The 20,795-nt window shown below is 33.8% G+C and overlaps 2 protein-coding genes across 2 annotated transcripts; one reads left to right on the forward strand and one right to left on the reverse strand.

Moving 5' to 3' along the window:
- Window positions 1-17: 17 nt before the first annotated feature.
- LOC120334448 (coiled-coil domain-containing protein 186-like) lies at window positions 18-15,605 on the forward strand. The gene is made up of 10 exons (XM_039401960.2): window positions 18-837; window positions 2,794-2,964; window positions 3,808-4,133; window positions 5,020-5,104; window positions 5,521-5,613; window positions 7,288-7,451; window positions 9,788-10,172; window positions 11,614-11,957; window positions 12,326-12,499; window positions 12,604-15,605. Exons 1-10 carry the CDS (start codon window positions 46-48, stop codon window positions 12,842-12,844), a joined length of 2,775 nt encoding a protein of 924 aa, XP_039257894.2. The 5' UTR covers window positions 18-45; the 3' UTR covers window positions 12,845-15,605.
- Window positions 15,606-16,659: 1,054 nt separating this feature from the next.
- On the reverse strand, window positions 16,660-17,419 carry LOC120334565 (uncharacterized). The gene has a single exon (XM_039402071.2). The coding sequence runs from the start codon at window positions 17,388-17,390 to the stop codon at window positions 16,773-16,775; it is 618 nt and encodes a 205-aa protein (XP_039258005.2). The 5' UTR covers window positions 17,391-17,419; the 3' UTR covers window positions 16,660-16,772.
- Window positions 17,420-20,795: the final 3,376 nt, after the last annotated feature.

Below are 20,795 nucleotides of genomic sequence, written 5' to 3' on the forward strand. Positions count from 1 at the left end.
AGGAGTACCTTGACAATACCGAGGAATGTATAGGAGTATATAACAATGAATGACCGATTGGATAAAATGGAAAACGTTCAAATTAAAAATATTGCTGAATTGAGAACTGAAGAATTTGACGATTCATCTGGCGATGAAATCATGACTAATCAAATTGTGGATGAAAAGTTGTTAAAATTGAATGATAAATCATCAATGGAAGAAATAGATGAAGTTTTGAAAGATTATTCTTCGTTTGATGAAAACTGCGTTCAAAATGGTGCGACGCATGACAGCGAAGTAATTTGTAAAACCATAGATGAAACTGGAAATGGCAATCCGAGTTTTGATGAAATTAACCTCAATGAAAGCGATATAATGATAAACAAAGAAAATGATACACAAAATAATTCGGAAAATGCACAAAAATTGGTACAAAAAGAAGCAATTGCATCATATTCACCTCTAAATTCAAACATTTTGTCTGAAAATAATGACGAAGACATAAAACCGAACCAGGATATTTCTAATCTGACCACTGAAGCAGAATCTCCATTTGAACCAGATTCGCAATTGAAAAATCACGAAAATGGGTCTCCTGAACAATCAGACAAAAATGACGCCAGTTCTGAGACATCGAGTGTTAAGACTGATACAGACAGCGTTGAATCGACCAATGAAATCTCAATTCTAACTTTTCCGAATGAAGAATCTTTCGATTTGAATGATCCTAAAATGCAAACCAAAATTATAAAATCTTGTCGAAAGTATTTCAAATCAATTAATGACTTGAAAGAATCCGTAACCAAACGAGACAATGAAATTTCAAACAGAGATTCAAGGATTTCTAAAATGAATGTAAGTATGGTAAATGGTTATTGTATTTTTTTGTGTAATAGAAATGAACAAATTGTTACGTTAGTAATAGAGATATGGTATTTGTTTATTACGGTCCATTTTGATGAATTTTGTGCGGTGTTGCCAGTCTGAGAGCTGAACTGAAATTTGGGTGGCTTTATGATTTTTTATTTTGTGTATAAACAAATTATAAAGGAAAATTATAGTTTGCAATGTATCGTAACTTTGCATTCTATTGCTTCTCTTAAAATTTCGATCTATGTTATATTTAAAAAGCAAAATTCAATATATTCATTATATTTTATTGTATCTTGTTTTTTCAAAGTCTTTCTATTTTAATATTGGCATAGAAGAGTTCTATAACGTTAAAGTATTTAAATAGCCCACCTAGTTCTTATTATGTATAGATACACACATATATATTTAATCGAAAAAAAATTTTTTTTTGTAGAAATTATATTTCATGTCAACTTACAGGAAGTAAATATTTTGTGATTGGTCCTATAATTTTTGTGGTTAATTCAATTAAATTTCCTAATAAGGACGAAAAGTATGGAATTTCCATGTATTTTAGTCGGCCCCTCTAAAGCACTGCATCAACTGCAAATGTATAATGAATATATTATATTGACTGATATTATTCCATTGTTACTTATCGATCTTAAGATCGGTAAGTATGTTGATAGGTATTTGTCTGTTTGTATGTTTGTCTGTTAGATGAACGCGATATCTCACGAACGCGTGGTTGAATCTGCTCCAAATTTTGCATGTGCATGCATCTTACCTCGGACCAGAAGCCTATAGATTATAATTAGCGAGTTATTAACTAATTACCGATCTAAGATCGATAAGTCTTCGGTCTCCGACCGATATTCTCGTTTCTTTTCTCACTCATGTTATTGATTCACCATAAGTCATAATTTGTACTCTCCTTATTTATGCAAATTCCAATTTATGCGATAAGCAAAAAGGATGATACGCTTAATAATGGAGCCATTTTTTGTTATACTACTTGTTTATTTACTTTTGCTCTGAACAAGGCTCTGCGCATTGCCGGAGAGAAGCTAATATAATTTGGGACGACTGGAATCCGGTTTGGTATTTATCTACCCAATTTATTACACCCTGGGTGAGGTGGTGGGCAGTGTCAGTGTTCCTTCTAATGTGTGCGCGTGCACACAGCTTTCAGAGGCCTGCGCACACGCATAGATTTACTGCGCACAGACGTATTTCGATGTAATGTAACAATGTTCTTTTGTTCTTTTTTTCACCCTTTATTTGAATTCAAATAAAACCATCTGTTACAATCAATTTCATTTATTATTTTCCATGTATGTTCATTGTTATCTACAGATAACATATAGCCTTCACTGGAGCATTTACAATCTGAAGAAAAACTTATTGAATAACCAAAATTTTCTTAATAAGCCCACTTATTACCCGGTTAGAACGCCAAAATTTCTTCATTGGTTTTTGCACAAATATTAGTCATTTCCAAAAAAGTGCGCACACACCAAAATTTCTGCGCACACATACTACAAAAATTAGAGGGAACATTGGTGGTGGGCATAGGATTTGAACCCAAAATTTTAACCTAATGGTACTAATATGATGCCTAATATGATGGGCAAACTACAACCCGTTCGGGGATTCACTCAAGCCCTACAATAAGCTTGTTAGATTATAATCGTAGTAGTGTGTAGGTTGTATTTTAGGTTGCCACAGACTTTTAAGATACTGGACGTTAACAAAACTTTACGTTTTCTAGCTCCCTCGGCTAGATAGCGTGCTTTTCACACCTCTTTCTTTTGTCTCGGTCATGTGTAACTTTTTACGTCACACTTACATGGCCCGCCGGTTTAGGTGGGCAAAATTTTTGGCCCCTGGTCTAAAAACCTTGCCCACTCCTGGCTAACATTTTAACCACTAGGTCACCACGGCAACTAATTTTTTCAGAGCCACATAAAAGATCTCCAAGAAAAGGATGCAAGTCTAAACACAAAATTTCAAGGGTTACTTCAGCAGTTAGAGAAAAGCAGAGAACAATTGAAATCTCATGATACAGCTGCCAGGAATGCAATAGAAAGGTTGCGTCGTGAGAGTGATGAACAAATAAAAAGTTTAAAGGTAATTTTTATTAACAAAAAATGATTCATTTGCTTGGTGTTCTCATTTTTTAATCCTAGATTCATGGCTTGATAATAAAATTTCCAAAGAATTGAATGCGGATGAAATTTTTGAGTTTACCTATTTTCCGGAATTTCCAATTTGTCATTTTTGCTGTCAAATGATGGATTTGTGTCGTTCATGATTCATGCCATTAATCATAGTTTTTTGCTTACTGGGATATTTAAATTTGGACATGAGTAATTCTGAAATGTCAATTATTTGTACATTTAATCTGTGAAAAATGAAAGTAACTGTAGGCTATTTATTCCTTTTTATTGATTTTTGAATATCTTGGAATAGTTTCATCATTTTAACCTATTGTAGATTAAGAGTATAACTAAAAAAAACTTTATTCAATTTCTTAAAACTACAAAAAAAAATGAAATCATTGGCCAACTTTTCTGCATTTCAAAATCCAAACTCATTAAGTATACATTGTTGAACACGATCTAATTTAGAATCTATTCAATGTTCGTATTTGGACATTTTAGTCAGGGGGGATGAGGGGGCCATACCCATATCAAAAAAATTCCCCCCGCCCCCCCCCGCTCTTGGTAGATTTCGCCCCTGATAAAAAACTTAAACTTAACCATATAGAATGTTAGATGAGGTGGACAAACTTGAGAATACAAATTTCAATGAGCAGCATTTGTTTTGCATATAATTCAATAAGCGTCCTATTATAGTGATGACTTACTCACCAAAATGTTATAATATAAGCACTGTATAGCGTTGTAATCAGTGTTTTCTTAATCAGTGCGTTGTTTGGAGTAAAACAGCTGAAAATTTCAAATTTTTCAGGCAAAAACTTTGGCCATGCAGAAAGAAAAAGAATCCGCTGTCATGAACTATGCTCGGAGAGAAAAAGAGCTACTTGATGCGAGACGTATCGCAGAAGCCGCAGATAAACGAGCTAAAGAAGCCGTACGAGAAAAAGAAAAAACAATCGTACAAATGAAAGGCATGAAAATGGATTTAGTTAAAATGAAAGGAGCGATGGAACGTCTTGATTCTGGCAACAGTCAAATTAAAAAAGAAACAGAGAAATGGAAGGAAGAAGCAAACTCTCATGTCATAAAAGTGAAGTGGGCACAAAATAAACTCAAGAGTGAAACTGATCAACACAAGTAAGGATTATTCATTTACAAAATTATAAAAATACTGATAAAGATACTGATAAGGCATTGGTGCAAGTGAGTTAAGAATAACATAATATTTTTTTGGTATATTTTTAGCAAGTATTTTTTTTTATGTATTATTTTAATACTGTCTCATTCAAGCATTTGGGGCAGGAAGTAGTAAAGGTGAAGGGCTTACAGTTCAATATATAATACCATTCTCTGTAACGCAAATTAGTAGTTATTTTGGCGTCACAATCATTTTTAGATATACTCAATGGTTTCGTAAAAAAGTCCATCAGCTAGCTACTTTGTGAAATAAATACCAGTAAACAGTAACTTATCGGTATGCAAATTCTAAATAAAAAAAAATAGTTTCCATGGCCTCGTGGATTCTGAATATTTGAATCTAGGTCGGAATTATTCTGAGGAAAATACGAATTTGATACTTCTTATCAAGTCAAATTTATTCGTTGCATGGTTTTATCTTACAGCATGGTAGTGCCTTGCTTCTTTCAAATTTAATCCTCTCGATTTTCAAACTTTGGTGTGCTTCCATGTGTTTCACATAGGATCTATGTGAGTGATGCTTGAAAGACATTATAAATGATTAATTCACTGTATAATTTTGGAATGGATCTTTCAAAAAAGAAATTTGCATCATTCAAAATTTGATATAAAACTTTGTTTATGAAATAATCGCTTCAATGCTTTGTGATCATAACTACAGATATGATAATTAACTAATCTCGAAATACAAAATTTTTGCAGCCTATTATTCGAGTGAATTTAGTGGAATTAAATACAGACATAGTTAGTTGTGATATGCAATACTATGAAGTAGGAAGTATGTTTATATATGGTTTGTCTTTGACTGTATTCTCACATTTTTCAGTGAAACAAAGGAAAAACTGGCAAAAGCTTTGATTGAAATAAAACGTGCAAAAGAGGAAGCAGAACAAATAAGAAAGAATTGTCAGGTATTTTGTTATTTTGTGAAAACTGATATTTTTAAATCTGTTTTGTATTGACAACATATGGTACATGCATGGTAAGTAGATATATGTCATGGCCCGAAACATTATATAATGTACTGACACAGCAGGTTTCCACGGTTTATTTTATTCCCGGAATTGGGGATTAGGCGTTATCCAGAGTGATAATTTGTGAACTTTTATGGCTGTTTTATTGTACTTTAGCTACTTTTCTATTTTCCAGCATTGCTTGAAATAATGAAATCCGAACTCACTAACTAGGCAACTTATGACCAAAAATTCAACTTTTCAGTCAGAGATGAAAAAAAGTCGCCAGACAGCAATAGTCATAGAGTCCATATATTTTAGCATTACTCTCTTATTACTGTAATTAATCTTTTTAATTTACAAATTACATTCAGGGAATGATAAAAACATATCAAGAATCAGAGGAAATGAAATCAAACTCGCTTGATTCAAAACTAAAGGAAAAGGAAATTTTACTTAGTCAACAGGTAATCATCATGTATTGATTTGGTAATAAGCAGCATTGTAATAACGGAATTGTAAATGTTGAAAAATTATAAGTACTACATGATTTAAACGAAAGATAATTGGCATGTATCTCAAACCATGTATTTTATGGCTACCATATTTCACCAAAAGGTCTGCATCGAATACTTTTTATTTCTTAAAATTTGATTGAGAGTCGAAAATTTTAGAGTAATGAAACATGAATTCATCACTCCATTCTTGGCTATTTATTATTGATTTTGACGAATATAGAATACACGCTGTCATGAAATTTATCTTTATAAATCATTGATGATATATTCGATCTAAACATGCTCAAAATTGTATCAAAAACAGAAATTAAAAGTCACCTGTCATCAAAATAGCAGTCACAGCTATCGAATACTGTATTGCCAAAATAGACTCTAAAACGAATGATCATTTATACTTGATATAGCAATTGTTTTGTCATAATATAGATATAGATGTCATCATACAGCCACTTGACTATCAACACAGCATACTAGAAACAGCTACTCAAATATTTTGCATAACGATGCACTGTATGAAATGTACTTTGTGGTTGACACAAATATAACTTGTTGCAATAATAATGTGATATTTAACATTGTATGTGCGTAATAAAAATTTTACCTGACATATTTTTGAAAGGACAAAATTTTTATTCTGCCTTTTATTGAATTTTTCATCATTCAATGAGTATATATATAATTGAAGCCATATAGCAGGGGTTCTCAACATTTTGTCTGTCAAGTACCCCCCGAGTCACGAAACAATCAACGCGAACCCCCGGTAATCAGACACCGAACAAAGTTGTGATATACTGATATATTGACTACCAATTTGTTGCAACACCAATTTATGGACCATATGTAACTAAATTAAATCGACTTGTTGATATTATTGCCACTGTCATCTGCCTAACTAATGAATTCTTAAAATCTCTCCCAAGTTTCAATAAGCATAATCACTTCTCCAATGCTCGCAGCATGCGGTCTTTAGAGATTTCACAGTTTGCACGCAAAGCCATGAATTTCACATTGTTGCATCACAATTACAACAACGCAAGATCAGAGAAAATCTTCGTTTCAATTGGCATCTAGTTCCAATGTGCACACAATTTCCCATGGTAGTAATAAAGGATATTAAAAAAACAGCAACATACAAAAACTCGACTGTCATCCAAGTACCCCTGGAAATTTTCTCATGAACCCTTGGGGGTTCGCGAACCCTAGGTTGAGAACCCCTGCCATACAGTTTTGGACTCTTTATTAAATTGTTTTATCTAAAAAATTATGATAATTTACTCATTCGTTCCTAATAACTTTGTGCAATACTCCTCATATCTTTCAAATGGGTTTTCCTATATTTTATTCAATATTTAAGTAATGCTACTTCCTGCTCAACAAAAAAAATAACCTCTATTCTACTTGGTTTAGTTATATATGAGAACAGTTTAGAATAGAGAGGAATATATGGCCCCAATTGCCATTTAATGAATGGACTTCTTTGAAAAGGGTTATCGGGCTTCTGTATGAATGATACCTATATTACGAAACATTTTTTAGTCTTTAATGCTAAACACTTTTGAACTTGTTTGAATTCTTTGTTCCAAGATTAAAAAAATAATTTCGAACAATTATGTTTTTTTATAGGAAGCAAAAAGTGGGGAATTGGAAGGGATTCATAAACAACAAATGGATGAGTTGAGAAAACTCAAACAACAACATAAAGATGTTATGGAGAAAAATATTGTCATGCAAACTCGTGTGGATTGCTTGGAAAAGGAAAGGTTAAAAAATGAAGAAACATTAAAAAGGTAATCTTGAAATTAGAAATATGGAATAATGTCCCGAAAGCTATTTGAATGGCCCTCTTTGAACGGTTTCGGGCTGCACATAACACTCAAACAGGTATATAAGATAACCAAGTTAGTCTTATCTAATTATTGTGATTCAATCATCAATTTGAATAATTTGCACCTCTATTATGCAGCCCTACCATATTTATATTCTTTTTTTAAACCTTGGTTTTCTTTTCCAAATGATTTAAAATTTTAAATACATTTAGAAAAATCGAGGGTATTTCAATTTGGAAATTTATTAGACGCGGGGTGGACAGATCATTTTGGTATTATGTTGATGTTCGAATTCTTTTTCTTCTTGTTTTTGTTGTTATAAAAAAATCACTTTTCTGTTTATTTACTGGTTGTTCCTGATAAAAAAATATCAAAACTAGGGCTGTATAATAAAGGTGCGAATTATTCAAATCTTTTTGCATCTATTTTGTGAATAATAACTAGTGCAGTCAAGAAAGGCAATTTAGTGTTGTCAGAAAATAATCGTTCTTTAGCTTTCGATTCAGTCATCATTATGTAGTTGGAGTGGCCCTTTATCATCGAAGATAATACATTTCATACATTTTGATGGTTTGATGGAAATGTCTTTTTTTTTTATCAATGTTGTTTTTCATAATTCATAGCCTTATCTATTTTCGAATTGATTTTAAGATGATTGCTTTCGTTTGAAACCAACCCTATATTTCAAAAGTTGCACCATATGACAAATATATTTTACTTAGCATTTACTAAAATATCCATCTATCATCGCTTCAAGGAGTTTATTAAATTTGTGAGAGTTTATTGGTCTGTTTTTCGTCAGCAATCTTATGGAATAAGACTTGGTAAACAATTCCTTATAAGATACCTCTTCAATGTGAAGTGGATATAAAACTTTATTATCTCGCTATTTCCTGTTTCTCCTAAAAGTAACTAAGGCCATTATTTGAGTTTTTTTATGATTTACAATATTATGTTTGCTTGGAACCCGTATTTACTGATACTTGTGTTGTGCATACTGTATAATATGGAGGCTATAACCACGCTATTTTTTATAATAAAATGATGATCTGGCAGTTATTAATAAAAATAATCTTGAGTCTGAAATTCTATGCTGTTTTCAATTGACCACCAGAAAGCTTCAATCCATCCTACTTCAAAATTGATTCAATTAGGACGAAATGTACAAGCAGACCAGGGCCTGGGAAAATTTTTAACTCTTTTGTTCCGTATAACATATATATTCGTACTACCATCCTTGGTCATAATAGTTATTTTCGGACTATTTTACGTTTATGTTCATGTTTTGTGAAGTATTCCGCACTAACTAAATCATTTTGAGCATCCAACTATGATCCGTGCTTGATCTGTCAACATTTTGTTTTTTTGTAAATTTTTTATTTTACTACTAAGTGAATTTTATTTGTGTATGTATTTCAAAGCTTAGAGATACACGAAAGTATTTGTCATTACTTCAAAAATAAGTCATTTGAACGAGCGGGAAACAATTTCACGCACATAATAAACAAACAAAGATTCTAGACAACTATCGTGGACATGCTCTCACATATCATTGATTATTTCGCGTTTCGCTTCGCTTGCGAAGCTGAGTCTGGTTTTTCTTCAAAGGTGACGTAACTCTCTTTCAGAAGAGCGCTTGGAATTTCGTTTCTTTGTAACACGTGTTCATCGAAGCGATAAGAGTGTAAAACGTTCTCTCAAAAATTTTTGAAATTTCTCTCTTCTTACACGCGTAGGGTCGAACGGTTTCGCCTACGTCACTTGGGCGCGTTTTAGTAGGAAGACGCGAAAATAAGCTTTTTAAAGAGATATTGGGGGTGTTCCTTGTACGTTTGGTTAACTGGTCATTACATATTATAAAATGGTACATAAAGTCGATTGTATACAGCGGAAAAAAAGAGTTAATCGGCTTCGACTCCAGGCTTAAAAAATTTTCACTTTGACCCCAGGTTGATGGAAATTTAAATTCCGAAAGAAAATCAAATTTCGTTAATAAAATTATATAGCCTACACAAGCCTTCATCTTTATAGATTAAGAAAATGTAACTCATTTCTTCTTACAACGCTGACTTCACGGACCTAAAGCAGACTATCCAATTTCAAATATCCTGAATAGGGCAATGTGTTTAAGCAAAACATTAGACCAACTGCCCTGCGATATATACCAAATTGGGAATTTTCCTACTATTATTTTTACAAAATGCAGTTTTCAAAGACTTTTAACAAAAAATAATATCTTATTAAAGCAAAGTATATTTTTTTTTTATTTCTTTAAAATTGATATTTTTGTTTTTCAGTTATGAAGAACTTCTCAATCGTCAGAAAAAAGAGGCTTTATTAATGGGACAACAATTAAAAGATCTTCAGTCCGTTTCCACTCAACTTGAGGAAAAAGAAAAAGAAATTTCCGACATGAAAGAAACTCTGGAGAGAGAGCAGGAAAACAAGGAGAGCATGAAATCAAACGAAGAAAACTGGAAAACAAAAGAAGAAGAACTACTCGAGTTTACGTCGAGAGTGTCATCGAAAAATGCAGAACTCGCATCCGAGAGTGAAAATCTTTCTTCCAAATTGAAAACTACCTCAGATGAATTAATCGAATCAAAAAATTTATTGTCAAGTTTAGAAAATGAGTTGAAAAATGTAAAAGCAAAACTTGAAGTACAAAATCAGAATGCCAATGTGAGTATTATTTTTACCACAGTATTGATGATATTTTCTTATTTATCCTGGGGGGGAAGCCTATAATATGAGTTGCTTATATCGTGAACCACGACCTCTCATCCAGTTGCCAGTTCATGTTTCCTAGGGAAATATTTAATCAGTTGTTTGTTTCAGATGCATGAACTTGTACTACTCCCCATTTCTTTTATAACTGTGGAACATCAGTTTTTCTTTTTTATCTTTTAATTCATTCAACAATGTTATTAGTCATTCAAATACCAATTGCGGTGGATTTGTTTGAGAAAAGGTTGCACAGAAACAAGCTGAATAGAATAATTTACTAATCTGAATACATTTTAAAATGACTTTCCTCAACTATGGTCTTCTGACCATGACTTTTCAAAAAGTTCATATTAAAAATGATTCTTAAAATAGAAAATTTACCATCTCAGATATATACGGTGACCATAAAAAACGGAACCCAGGCCATTTAGAACATATTGTATGGGTCCCGTTTTTTTTTTGGTCACTATGTATTTTATGACTTATTCGAACATAATTGAATATTTTGATCGTTTTTAGAATTTTTGGTTCCACGTTTTGGTAGTGAAAGCTGGATTCAATTTTAAATTATATTCAAACACAACAAATTTGTTAAAAATGTTTCAAATTTAGCATCAAAATAATAAAGTTATTAATGGTATAAAATTAAAAAAGTTTCAAGAATTAACATACACAAAAATAACTGTTTTTGGGTTGAAATTTTTGGTGCAATTTGGGTTGAAAACTTGATTGATCTGAGCTTTGCTGCTAATTGCATCAACTTGGAAAATTGGAAAAGTTTTGTATGACTTGGGTTCCAGAATTTAAAACTATTCATACATAAAAATCCTTATACAAACTCCATGTCTAATGCTTCACATTGTGAAAAATCATTCTCCATATTACGCTTATGACCTCGCCAAGGTCATAATACCAGTATCCTACTGAGAGGGATGCAATATTGATTTGTTATTATTGCAATCCCTCTTAGTATGGATTATCTTCACAAAGGTTCTATGGTGTGTTATATAAATATCCCTTGTGTATAATGCCTGGAAATATAGAAGATTAAAATGCTATTGATCTGTTGTTAGAATGTGGTAATTGGTGTTTTTTCATCCCCAATGTTGCCATTTATATTATAATTTTAGACCTGCTTTTGTTTTGGATTTATAGTAGAAAAAAACATGATTGTTTATACATAGAGGTATATGGGAAATTATATTTTCGATTTTGAGAAATGAACTTATCATTTAGTAGTAAAATATCATCGTTGTCAAAATGTCAACCCCGAGCTATATCTTCACCCCACTCAGGGTACAATAAATTGGGTAAGGCATCGCTAAACGGGAAAATCAGACTCTTCTACGAATTCTGACTCCTTACATATTGTATTTATACCTTCCCTATGTTCTAGGTCATGACCTCCGATCTAACCAGGAAGTTAGAAGACAAGGAAGCCACTGTTAATCATTTAACTGTACAACTTGATGAATTTAAAGATGAAATTCGAACGTTGAAAAGAAAACATAACTCGAGTATAAAAGACTTAACGAGACAATTGCATCACGCAAGAAAAAAACTTGAACCTTACGAATCTGGGTCTTTTGCTGGGGGTTCTGGCCCCACTACAGAAGACGGAAGCATGGGGAGTCGAGCGAGTTCTGATACGTCACTTGATTGCGTCGGAAAATCGAACACTGTCAATAATACATCTCATAATAGCGCGATAGAATCCGCAAGTTTTTCAAGTCACTCAGCGTAAGTTAACCAATTTCTTTTCATATTATTCTTTTCGACAATGTCCATAATAGGAAAATGTTGATTTAGATTTGTTGCTTTGTATGACGTGTTTCAAATCTAGCCTCCAAGCAAGGCCCAAGACAAACCAATTAGAAAGTACTCGCTTCAAAAGGATTTACAATATTTATGCATGGGTCAAAAGTACCAGCTACCCTTTCTTTCTCAAGTTTTATACATATTGTTCCGAGATTTGTTCTTCTGAACATGGCAGACTTGTTTTTCTATTATAAATTGTTATTATGGACTTATGGTTCAGGAAGTTAATATACCTATGGACTATTTGCTAAGTTTTTGGTATTGTGTAAAATCTAATATTTTATTTACAGAAATGGAACAGACGTCCCAGAAACCATGGTTGCGACGAGTGGCGAGATAAGTACTCAAACTTTGATTGAAAGAATTGTTCGATTGCAAAGAATTCATGCAAGGAAGAATGAAAAGATTGATTTCTTACATGATCATGTGCAACAACTTGTAGATGAACTACAGAAAAAGAATAAGTATGTTAAGCAAAATCTACCTTTTACTTGAGGTCTTTAAAATAGCAAGAGCCTATGCGTCATCTTCTATATGCTGCTTACTGAAATTAAATTATATTTTTTAGAATCATACAACACTACATTCTTCGTGAAGAGAGTGGCATGTTGATGCCACAAACCGATATGAGACATGCCACTGCTCATCCAGACCGTGGAGGGAAGATCTCACACCATCTTTCTGTAGAAATCAACAAGAAAATGCAATCCGTTTTAGAAGATACTCTAATGAAAAATATTGCTTTGAAACAAAGCATTGATGCTTTAGGGAGTGAAATAGCCAGGTTATCTAATTCTGGTAAAACTTAGTTTTTTTTTGTAGAAATTGTTAGTTTGAATTTATTTAATTCTGAAGCCTGACATCCTATTTTATTATAATTTAATTAGTAAATTTAGTCTCAGTAGCTCTGAGCAGTTTATTGTTCGTCCGTAACTTTGTTCAGGGATGAGTTAGTTACCTTTACTTCTGAGTGAGCGCGAGTGTGAGGAAATTCTCTCAAAAAAGTAAACCATGGAGTCTAGCTCTTTGCATTTTATGGTTGCCTGTAATTTTGCTCAGAGATGAGTTCGCTCTACTTCTGAGTGTGTGAGAGTGACCTTGCTCTTGAGGAAATTCTCTCAAAAAAGTAAACCATGGAGTCCAGCCTTTTGCATTTTATGGTTGCCTGTAATTTTGCTCAGAGATGAGTTCCCCTTACTTCTGAGTGAGTGTGAGTGACATTGCTTTGAGCAAATTTAAAAAAAAAAGTAATCCATTGAGTCAAATCTCGTGACATTTTTGTGGCCGCCTCCTATTCGCTCAGAGATTAGCCATCTTTACTTCTGAGTGTGAGTGTCCTTGATTTGAGAATATTGTCTCACCAAAGAGTATGCCATGGAGTCAAGAGAGAAGTCCATTTTTATTTCTGAGTGAGTTTGAGCATTGAGGAAATTCTCTCAAAAAGAGGACGCCATGGCCTTATATAGCTAATGTTCAATGCATAATAGACTAGAATTTTGGTCTTTTCTTGTTCTTGTTATACATACGGTATATAAAATTACACAATTCAATTGATTAGATAATTTTTTGAGAACAAAAACAATCTAAACGTAAATTGTGTCTAAAATCGTACCCTCTTCACCTCATCTTTTCCAAGTCCTATTTGTAAACTTTTGATCAATATATGATGCACAAACAATCACTTTTTTCCTATCTCTGTTATTCCTGTCTGACAAGCGGCATTTGTAAAAAAAGTATATGTTCGTATATCATAACACTTTTCTCATTTACAATGGTGCTAAAAGGCTTATCAGAGCCACAATCGCACCATTTTTTTAATCGATACAAACTTAGCAATATATTGACTGTAAAATAAAAATTTTGTTTTGTCAATTTTACTACACAAGTGAAAAAAGTTGTATGCAAATGGGGTGACCTAGTAGTTAATGAGATAGACTCAACCATCCTGACATTACAGGTAAAAAAAACGCAAACCCACTGAGTGTATAATGAATCGGTTTCGTTCGACCAATAGTAAGTAGCATCCTACCTAGCTATGGATGCTTGTACAGGACCTTTTACAGGGTGAAAAGGCATAAAAACGTTTTTTTTTTGGCAAAAACCAATAAACTTGTTTTTCATTCCAACTTTTGCTTCAATATATTACAGTATTATTACGCTATAAATTGATGAGCCCTTTTTTGAGATGACTTAAATTGCTTAATGGTTTGCCTCCGGGCCAAACTGAAATATTCTTAGTTATTATTATTATATACATATTTCAGTCAATATATTGTTTTTACAACAATACCATAATTTAAGTTTCTTTTATCAAAATATTTATTTCATTTTTTACCTATTATTTAAAACAAGACGAATCATCTTTGGTCAGCCGTGCCACATATACAGTTGTGGCTTGATAGTATGGATATTTGTTTGCAGATGTAAAATTGTCTGAAATTGTCCACTTTTTCATTTTTCTGTCCTTACTTCAAGTTACTTTTATTTGACAAATACAGTTTTTAAAATATTTTGGCAAGAAAATTGATTCAAGTACTTGCCATTATTCTAACTGATAAAGATAGCCACATCAAAAATCATTATGAGGTGATGGTATGCGATACATTACAAGTTGTTTTAATTCCCAGTCTCACAACAGCCTCACAACAGCATTTTGTGATTTTAATAAATGTGTTTCAAGGCACTTTCCATGATCAATTGTGCTGTTGTTAATTTTTAGTTCAATTCCGTTTTCACATCTCTGGGGTTAGGAACGTAAATTTGGGGATTCTGCTATAAATTCTTCTTCTTATATTTTAACTGTTTTTTCTTTTTAATTTAGCAAAATATATGCAATCATATATGTATAGCCCATCGTATATATGTCGTCTGTTGGTGCTGCTTGTTTCTTATTATTACTTATCTATCACTGGAAAACATGGCCAATATGTTGATGACATTTAGTTTTATGCACTCCATAAGAATTGAATAGCTAGTTAGCTAATAATAATGTCTGAATTTCAGAGTTTCAATTTCAGTTGACTTTTCCACATTTTAACAAGTTTGAAATGTTTGGGTTCTGTGAAACTGGATTGTGTCTAAATTTCACTCTGGATGGCGGGAATTGGACATGTTTTATGGAGCATTGTAATTGAGATGGAAAAATTTATCCAGAACAGTGATTCTCAAAACCTTTTTCCTTTGATTAATCTCAAGTCATAAAAAATTTACCTGACTCTCCCACTTTGTTCCTTACAAATAATTTCGAAACTTGAGTTGCGGGATTGGACAGGCACACGCATACCTAAGAATAGAAGTTCAATTGCCAAGCCCAGGTGGTTGGTGAACCCCTACTTCGGAAACTCAGTCCTGAAGGCATTACTCAAGATCTTCAATTTGAATTTTTGAAATGCCAACTGTGAATATTAGATCATCAAAGTTGACAGCAACAAAATATGTATATGTAATTCTAACCCATCAATGTAACTGACTCATAAATAAGCGATACTGGGATATAATATTTTCTTTATCTGTTACTGTTATATATATATCTTTGGTTTCAAGCAATGAATATAATTTGTGTTTAAGCGATTTGCAATGTTTGTGACGATTTTTAGAACAGAGGTTGGGATTGTTTTCATGTCTCGTTTGGGAGTGAAGTATCATAGTGGATTGTGGAGTTCTTCTTATTAAAAATAGCAGAAAATTGTAGCTTATCATTAGGATGTAATAGAAATGATTGTTTTGCCTAGATATCATATTGGCGAGATGGGAAATTTGCGCACCGTGAGATATGGGGACTAATATATTTCTGTGCATGCGGATGATAGGTGGCTCCTAAGATAGGTTGCTCCTAAGATAGCATTAAAGGTGGAAGCCTCCTGTCTATAAATTACAGTTTTGTTATTGTTGTCGCTAGAAGTCTATTGCTTCAATTACTTCAAAAACATCTTCAAGTTCTATGGAATTCGTTTATCTCTTTGTGGAGTTTTGTTTGATGAGTCATCAGTAAATTTGCCCAACATGACGTGGCGATTCCGCGATAGCATTTCAGGGATTAGGTAGTCGGACTACTGATACTGAGGAAGACTTGATATTGCTTCGTTTCGGCCCTCATTGCTCTCTTTTCTGAATCCAAGCTAGTCACAAAGCAATGGCTTCCTATCCACCTTTACGTCATTTTCAACGTAAAATTTTACATAATACCTAAATTGCTGCGACATTGTCCAAAACAAATTGAAAAAAAACTAGGTCTATTACCAGTTCTGAAATTAACTGCAACGGTACCGGTACCCGTTGTGGAAGAGATAGAAAATGATATTTTGTGTGCGTTTGCTTAGTAGACCGATGTGCCCCTCGGTCGACCCCAATGGAAAATTTGCCTTTTGAGTGTATACGTTTATAGTATAACGTAAAGACTGTAAGCGAATAACTGATTCATACCAGACGTTGAGTGGTGGCCAATGGAGACGCCGTATGCTCGTACCGTCGTATCGGCTTCTTCTGTCTGGATAAATATAAACTTCTATCGTATAAGATTAATGTATGTGGCGATTACGTTTACAAAAGCCAATCCCAATCAATATTTGAATTGAATAAATTCTAATTCGTTTTATTTCACCCATAGTCTCCAGTTTCATCATGTTTTACATTCATTAGAATAAAATATTTTAAGTGATGTAACCAGTGCGGCAAGTTAAAAAACTCTTTGGGAAAAATATGGGTGGCTCTGAAAAGAGCCGTTTAATTTTCAAGATTTCACTTTTTCTTCTTCTTGGGTGACTTTTTCTTTTTAGTCGCCTTCTTTTTCTTCCTAGGAGACTTCTTCTTTTTAGTCGTCTTTTTCTTCTTAGGAGACTTCTTCTTCTTTTTAGTCGCCTTCTTCTTTTTCCTGGGAGACTTTTTCTTCTTTTTAGTCGCCTTCTTCTTTTTCCTAGGAGACTTCTTTTTCTTGGCCCCTTTCTTTTTCTTTTTCTTCGGCTTCTTCTTCTTTTTAGGTTTTGGTTTCGAAGATGCTGTAGCAGGAGCTGCCGCCGCGCCTCCTCCACCTCCGCCGCCCTCCTCTTGTGCCTTCTTGATTTTGAACGATCCGTTAGCACCTATTCCCTTCGTCTTTTTCAACGAATCGTCCGCCAGCATTTTATTTAGAGTTGTGTTGAGTCTGGTGTGGCTTCCTCGTCCAAGTTCCCATTTCGAAGAAATGTACTTTTCGATCGCCTGTCGAGATGAACCACGTCTTTCTTTCATGAAGCTAACGGCTTCTCTAATCATCGCTGCATAGCTGGGATGATCTGATTTCGTTCGTGGCTTTTTCGGCTTCGTAAGGGGCTTTAACCCAGAAATCTGGGGGCCCGAACTCGCATCCATCTCCTCCATAGTCTCGGTACAAGCTCGATGTTAGTAGACCGAAAAAAACTTTTGTCAAATTTGCGCGGACGTCCACGGAACTGTAAACAAACAAAAAATAAAATGGAGATACTTTTGAAAATTTCGGCAGAGAGAGTTGTTTTTTATTTTTTAAATTCATGTAAAATTCAAATATTCTTATAAACGTTAGGCTGCTGTCTTATATTCCATATACAAGGAACGTTTCATTTTAATCGATCTCTGAAAAAGTATGCAAAAAACGCCCGAGTTTTCTAAAACGCTTGAACGTTCAAAAAGTGGAACTTTTTGTTGTGAAGTATTATTGATGAAATATTTTTATCTTCCTCGAAATATTTAACTCCATTTTACAGAAAAATAATTGATCACATCCAATTTAAATTTCCAAGTATATAAAATTCGGTACATATACTTTCCGAATGCCTTAAAATATTTCCCAGGTTTTGAAGTATATATACCCGTTTTCGATGATTTATAGCAAAAACTCAGCTCCTGGAAAGAATTTCCATGCACTTTTTGTTACAATCTCTTAGAAAACAACATAAATTAAGTTTGAAAGAAGTCATAAGTTTATAGTGTTTTAGAATCAATCCAGAATGGACACGACGCAATCACATTTTAGTACGAAGATTCAAAATTGACCGAGTTTAAAAAATTCACCCAAAACGAAACAAATGTGCAGAAAAAAGTATTTTACCAACAGCTCAGACTGTGTATTCGGATATATATTCCGTCGTGCATGAAACATTGTACAATTGAACGAAATAATTAAAAAACAATTGAATTGAAAATAAGATATGCAATATTTCCACCGACATTGGCGAGTGGGCGCGAAACACCATCATATCGGCGCACTGATGAGTTTCACAACGTTCGTGCATGCAGTTTGCAGTAAAATATATATACTTATATTATATATAATCAGAACTGAATGTGCATTTGTGACATCATTTATGAAAGCAACCATCCTAATTCGCGGTGTGCGATTCGTTACTTATTTGGTGCAACTAGTTCATCTTTATTCATGCCATGAGAACCTAAAATACAAATATATATGAATTCAAATAATGAACCAAATGACTGGTTGATTTACTACAAACCAGTACGCCCAATATGAGCCCTCGAATCAATGAAACATGACTTGAATAGGATATACTTTCCATATTAATTTCACGGAAAATTAAGGCAATTATAATATCTGATCATATATATTGCAAAATACAACCCACCGTACAGTTTCCAGACCGAAAGTTGGAATAATACTTTTTTCCCGAATACATGGCTCTGCCAGCAGAGGAAGCCACAACCGACCGCGGGTCACGTGAACCACTCGACAGGGGCAATGGGGTAAATATTGGACGTTGTTCAATCGTAGTTGTATATATTTACGGTTCAATACGGCAACGCAATGAATATTGGATATGTAACATATCAATTCAATAATTTGACTAACATTGTTGTTTTTATCTAAATAAAAAAACATTAAAACTAAACCCTACCCCACGGAAAATTCAATGTTTTACAGATATCATAATTTGCTACGGTGTACTAACGACCCACGATCTTCAAAACGACAAAACATGGCTCAACAGCGTAATTGACGAGTGATTGCTGATTGGCAGCCCATCCTCGTAGTTTCCACCAATCGGATATATGTTAACTAGCTGCTCTACGGGTGATTGACAGATTTGACTTACCATGGCGGACCTCGACGAATAAGTAATACGCAATTAACTCCATCCCGAATGCTGAGTACGTTAGTCTTCCAATTTTATCATACATCTTATTTGAGTATAAATTTTAGACACCCTTTGCAACTTCGGTTTCACCCACCATCATACAGGTTCATAATACGATATTGAATTTGCCATGGTTGTGGAACATGATTACGCTGACGCACGACTTCGGTCACGAGAAGCTTGATCTTTTGCAAAATTAAAGATTCGGGAACTAGGTGCTTCCTTGGGAGTGCTATATTAGGTATACCTATATAGGAAAAAGTTTGAACTGAAACTGAAAGAAAATGCGTTGCAGGCGTTCATATTAACACGATAATTAGAAGAATGTCTGTTACCTTTAGACTAGAGTCGGGCTTCCTAAAGTTGATTGACCGCGGGCAAAATTTTGAAGCGGAAGAAGGCCCAGAAAAGGGAACGGCAAAAATGACGCGACGGTACGTTTGGGAAAATTTTGAAAAATAGGCTGCAAGATTGATTTTATATACACCTAGCATCGCAGTTTGTAATATAATAAAATTGATAATTATAATAGTTAGGTGAATACCCGAGGAATAACAAGCACGACTTTCAACGAGGAATTTCCGACTGAGAGAGACTAATGAAGTTACTTGCTCATCTGGCATACGGTCCTCGTACTACTTATGGATTGTTTTGTTACACAAAAAAACATCCCAATGTATGTATAAATATGAAAAAACGAAATGCCAGCTTTAATTTGGTACATTATATTCGAGATAATGCAGCATACAAGTGAATATCTGTCAGTCTGGCCCGCAGTTTTGATTTGTTAATGTTCATAATTGTGTTGTTAGAAAGACTGATGCTGGAAAATTCACTTTTTATACCAGGAGAAATGACTTCCAAAACTTGCAGCATATATTCGCGAAAAAGTTTCCCTCCAACAAACGGGCGATTATTTTCAGCGATGTTGTGGGCTACAATTTAACTGGCCAATAACGTGGATTCACTTTCATTTGACATTTTTTTGAACATGTTCGTTTGACTTTCGTATGAATTTAACAATAAATTAAATTTTGAAATACGCTGCTCGCGCGTCAGCTAATAATAATTCGAAGAATGCTTGCCTCATAATCGTAATGTGTTCATTCAGAACTGGTATAGTTTGTTGGCAAGAAGGACAAATCGTTGAAGTTTGATTATTTTCAATAAAGAAATGAGAACGCTACCATTTACCCAAAAAACGCCTGTTTTCAGTGTCTAGTTTTCATTTTTTTAACATCTTTAAAATTTCTCAATACTGTATAGGGCTGATAACTGAAAATGCCGTATGTAATCATAATACCGGTACGTATACATAAGATATCAGTAAAATTGAATTGTTACGAATATACACGTCCCTAAACTTTGATAGTGATGTAACAATTGGTAGCATCTAGAACGCAAAAAGGTAGTTACGGTTTAAGTTGAACTATTTCACTCAAGTTCGACAGGCCATTTTAAATCGTTACGCAGGCCGTAATTGCCGCGGTTTGGGAACCCCTGCTTTAGACTAATCATTACTTGAGCTGGTTGACTACGGTTAAACTCGGTCAACTTGGATAATTTGACTGTTTTTGTGATTTGTGAAGGCGAACTGCATTGTGTGTACACGATGCATTGTCATGTCCAAAATTATGAATTTTCTGACCAAACATTG

The sequence above is a fragment of the Styela clava genome, chromosome 15 (genome assembly GCF_964204865.1).
Source record: "Styela clava chromosome 15, kaStyClav1.hap1.2, whole genome shotgun sequence".
In the NCBI taxonomy this organism is placed as follows: domain Eukaryota; kingdom Metazoa; phylum Chordata; class Ascidiacea; order Stolidobranchia; family Styelidae; genus Styela; species Styela clava.

Excerpts from the sequence above, each read along its gene's own strand:
- LOC120334448 (XM_039401960.2), top strand. The coding sequence starts at position 46 with ATGAATGACCGATTGGATAAAATGGAAAACGTTCAAATTAAAAATATT. Across the intron at positions 4,134-5,019 it reads AGTGAAACTGATCAACACAA|TGAAACAAAGGAAAAACTGG; the intron begins GTAAGGATTATT and ends CACATTTTTCAG. Across the intron at positions 5,105-5,520 it reads AAATAAGAAAGAATTGTCAG|GGAATGATAAAAACATATCA; the intron begins GTATTTTGTTAT and ends AATTACATTCAG.
- LOC120334565 (XM_039402071.2), bottom strand. The coding sequence starts at position 17,390 with ATGGAGGAGATGGATGCGAGTTCGGGCCCCCAGATTTCTGGGTTAAAG.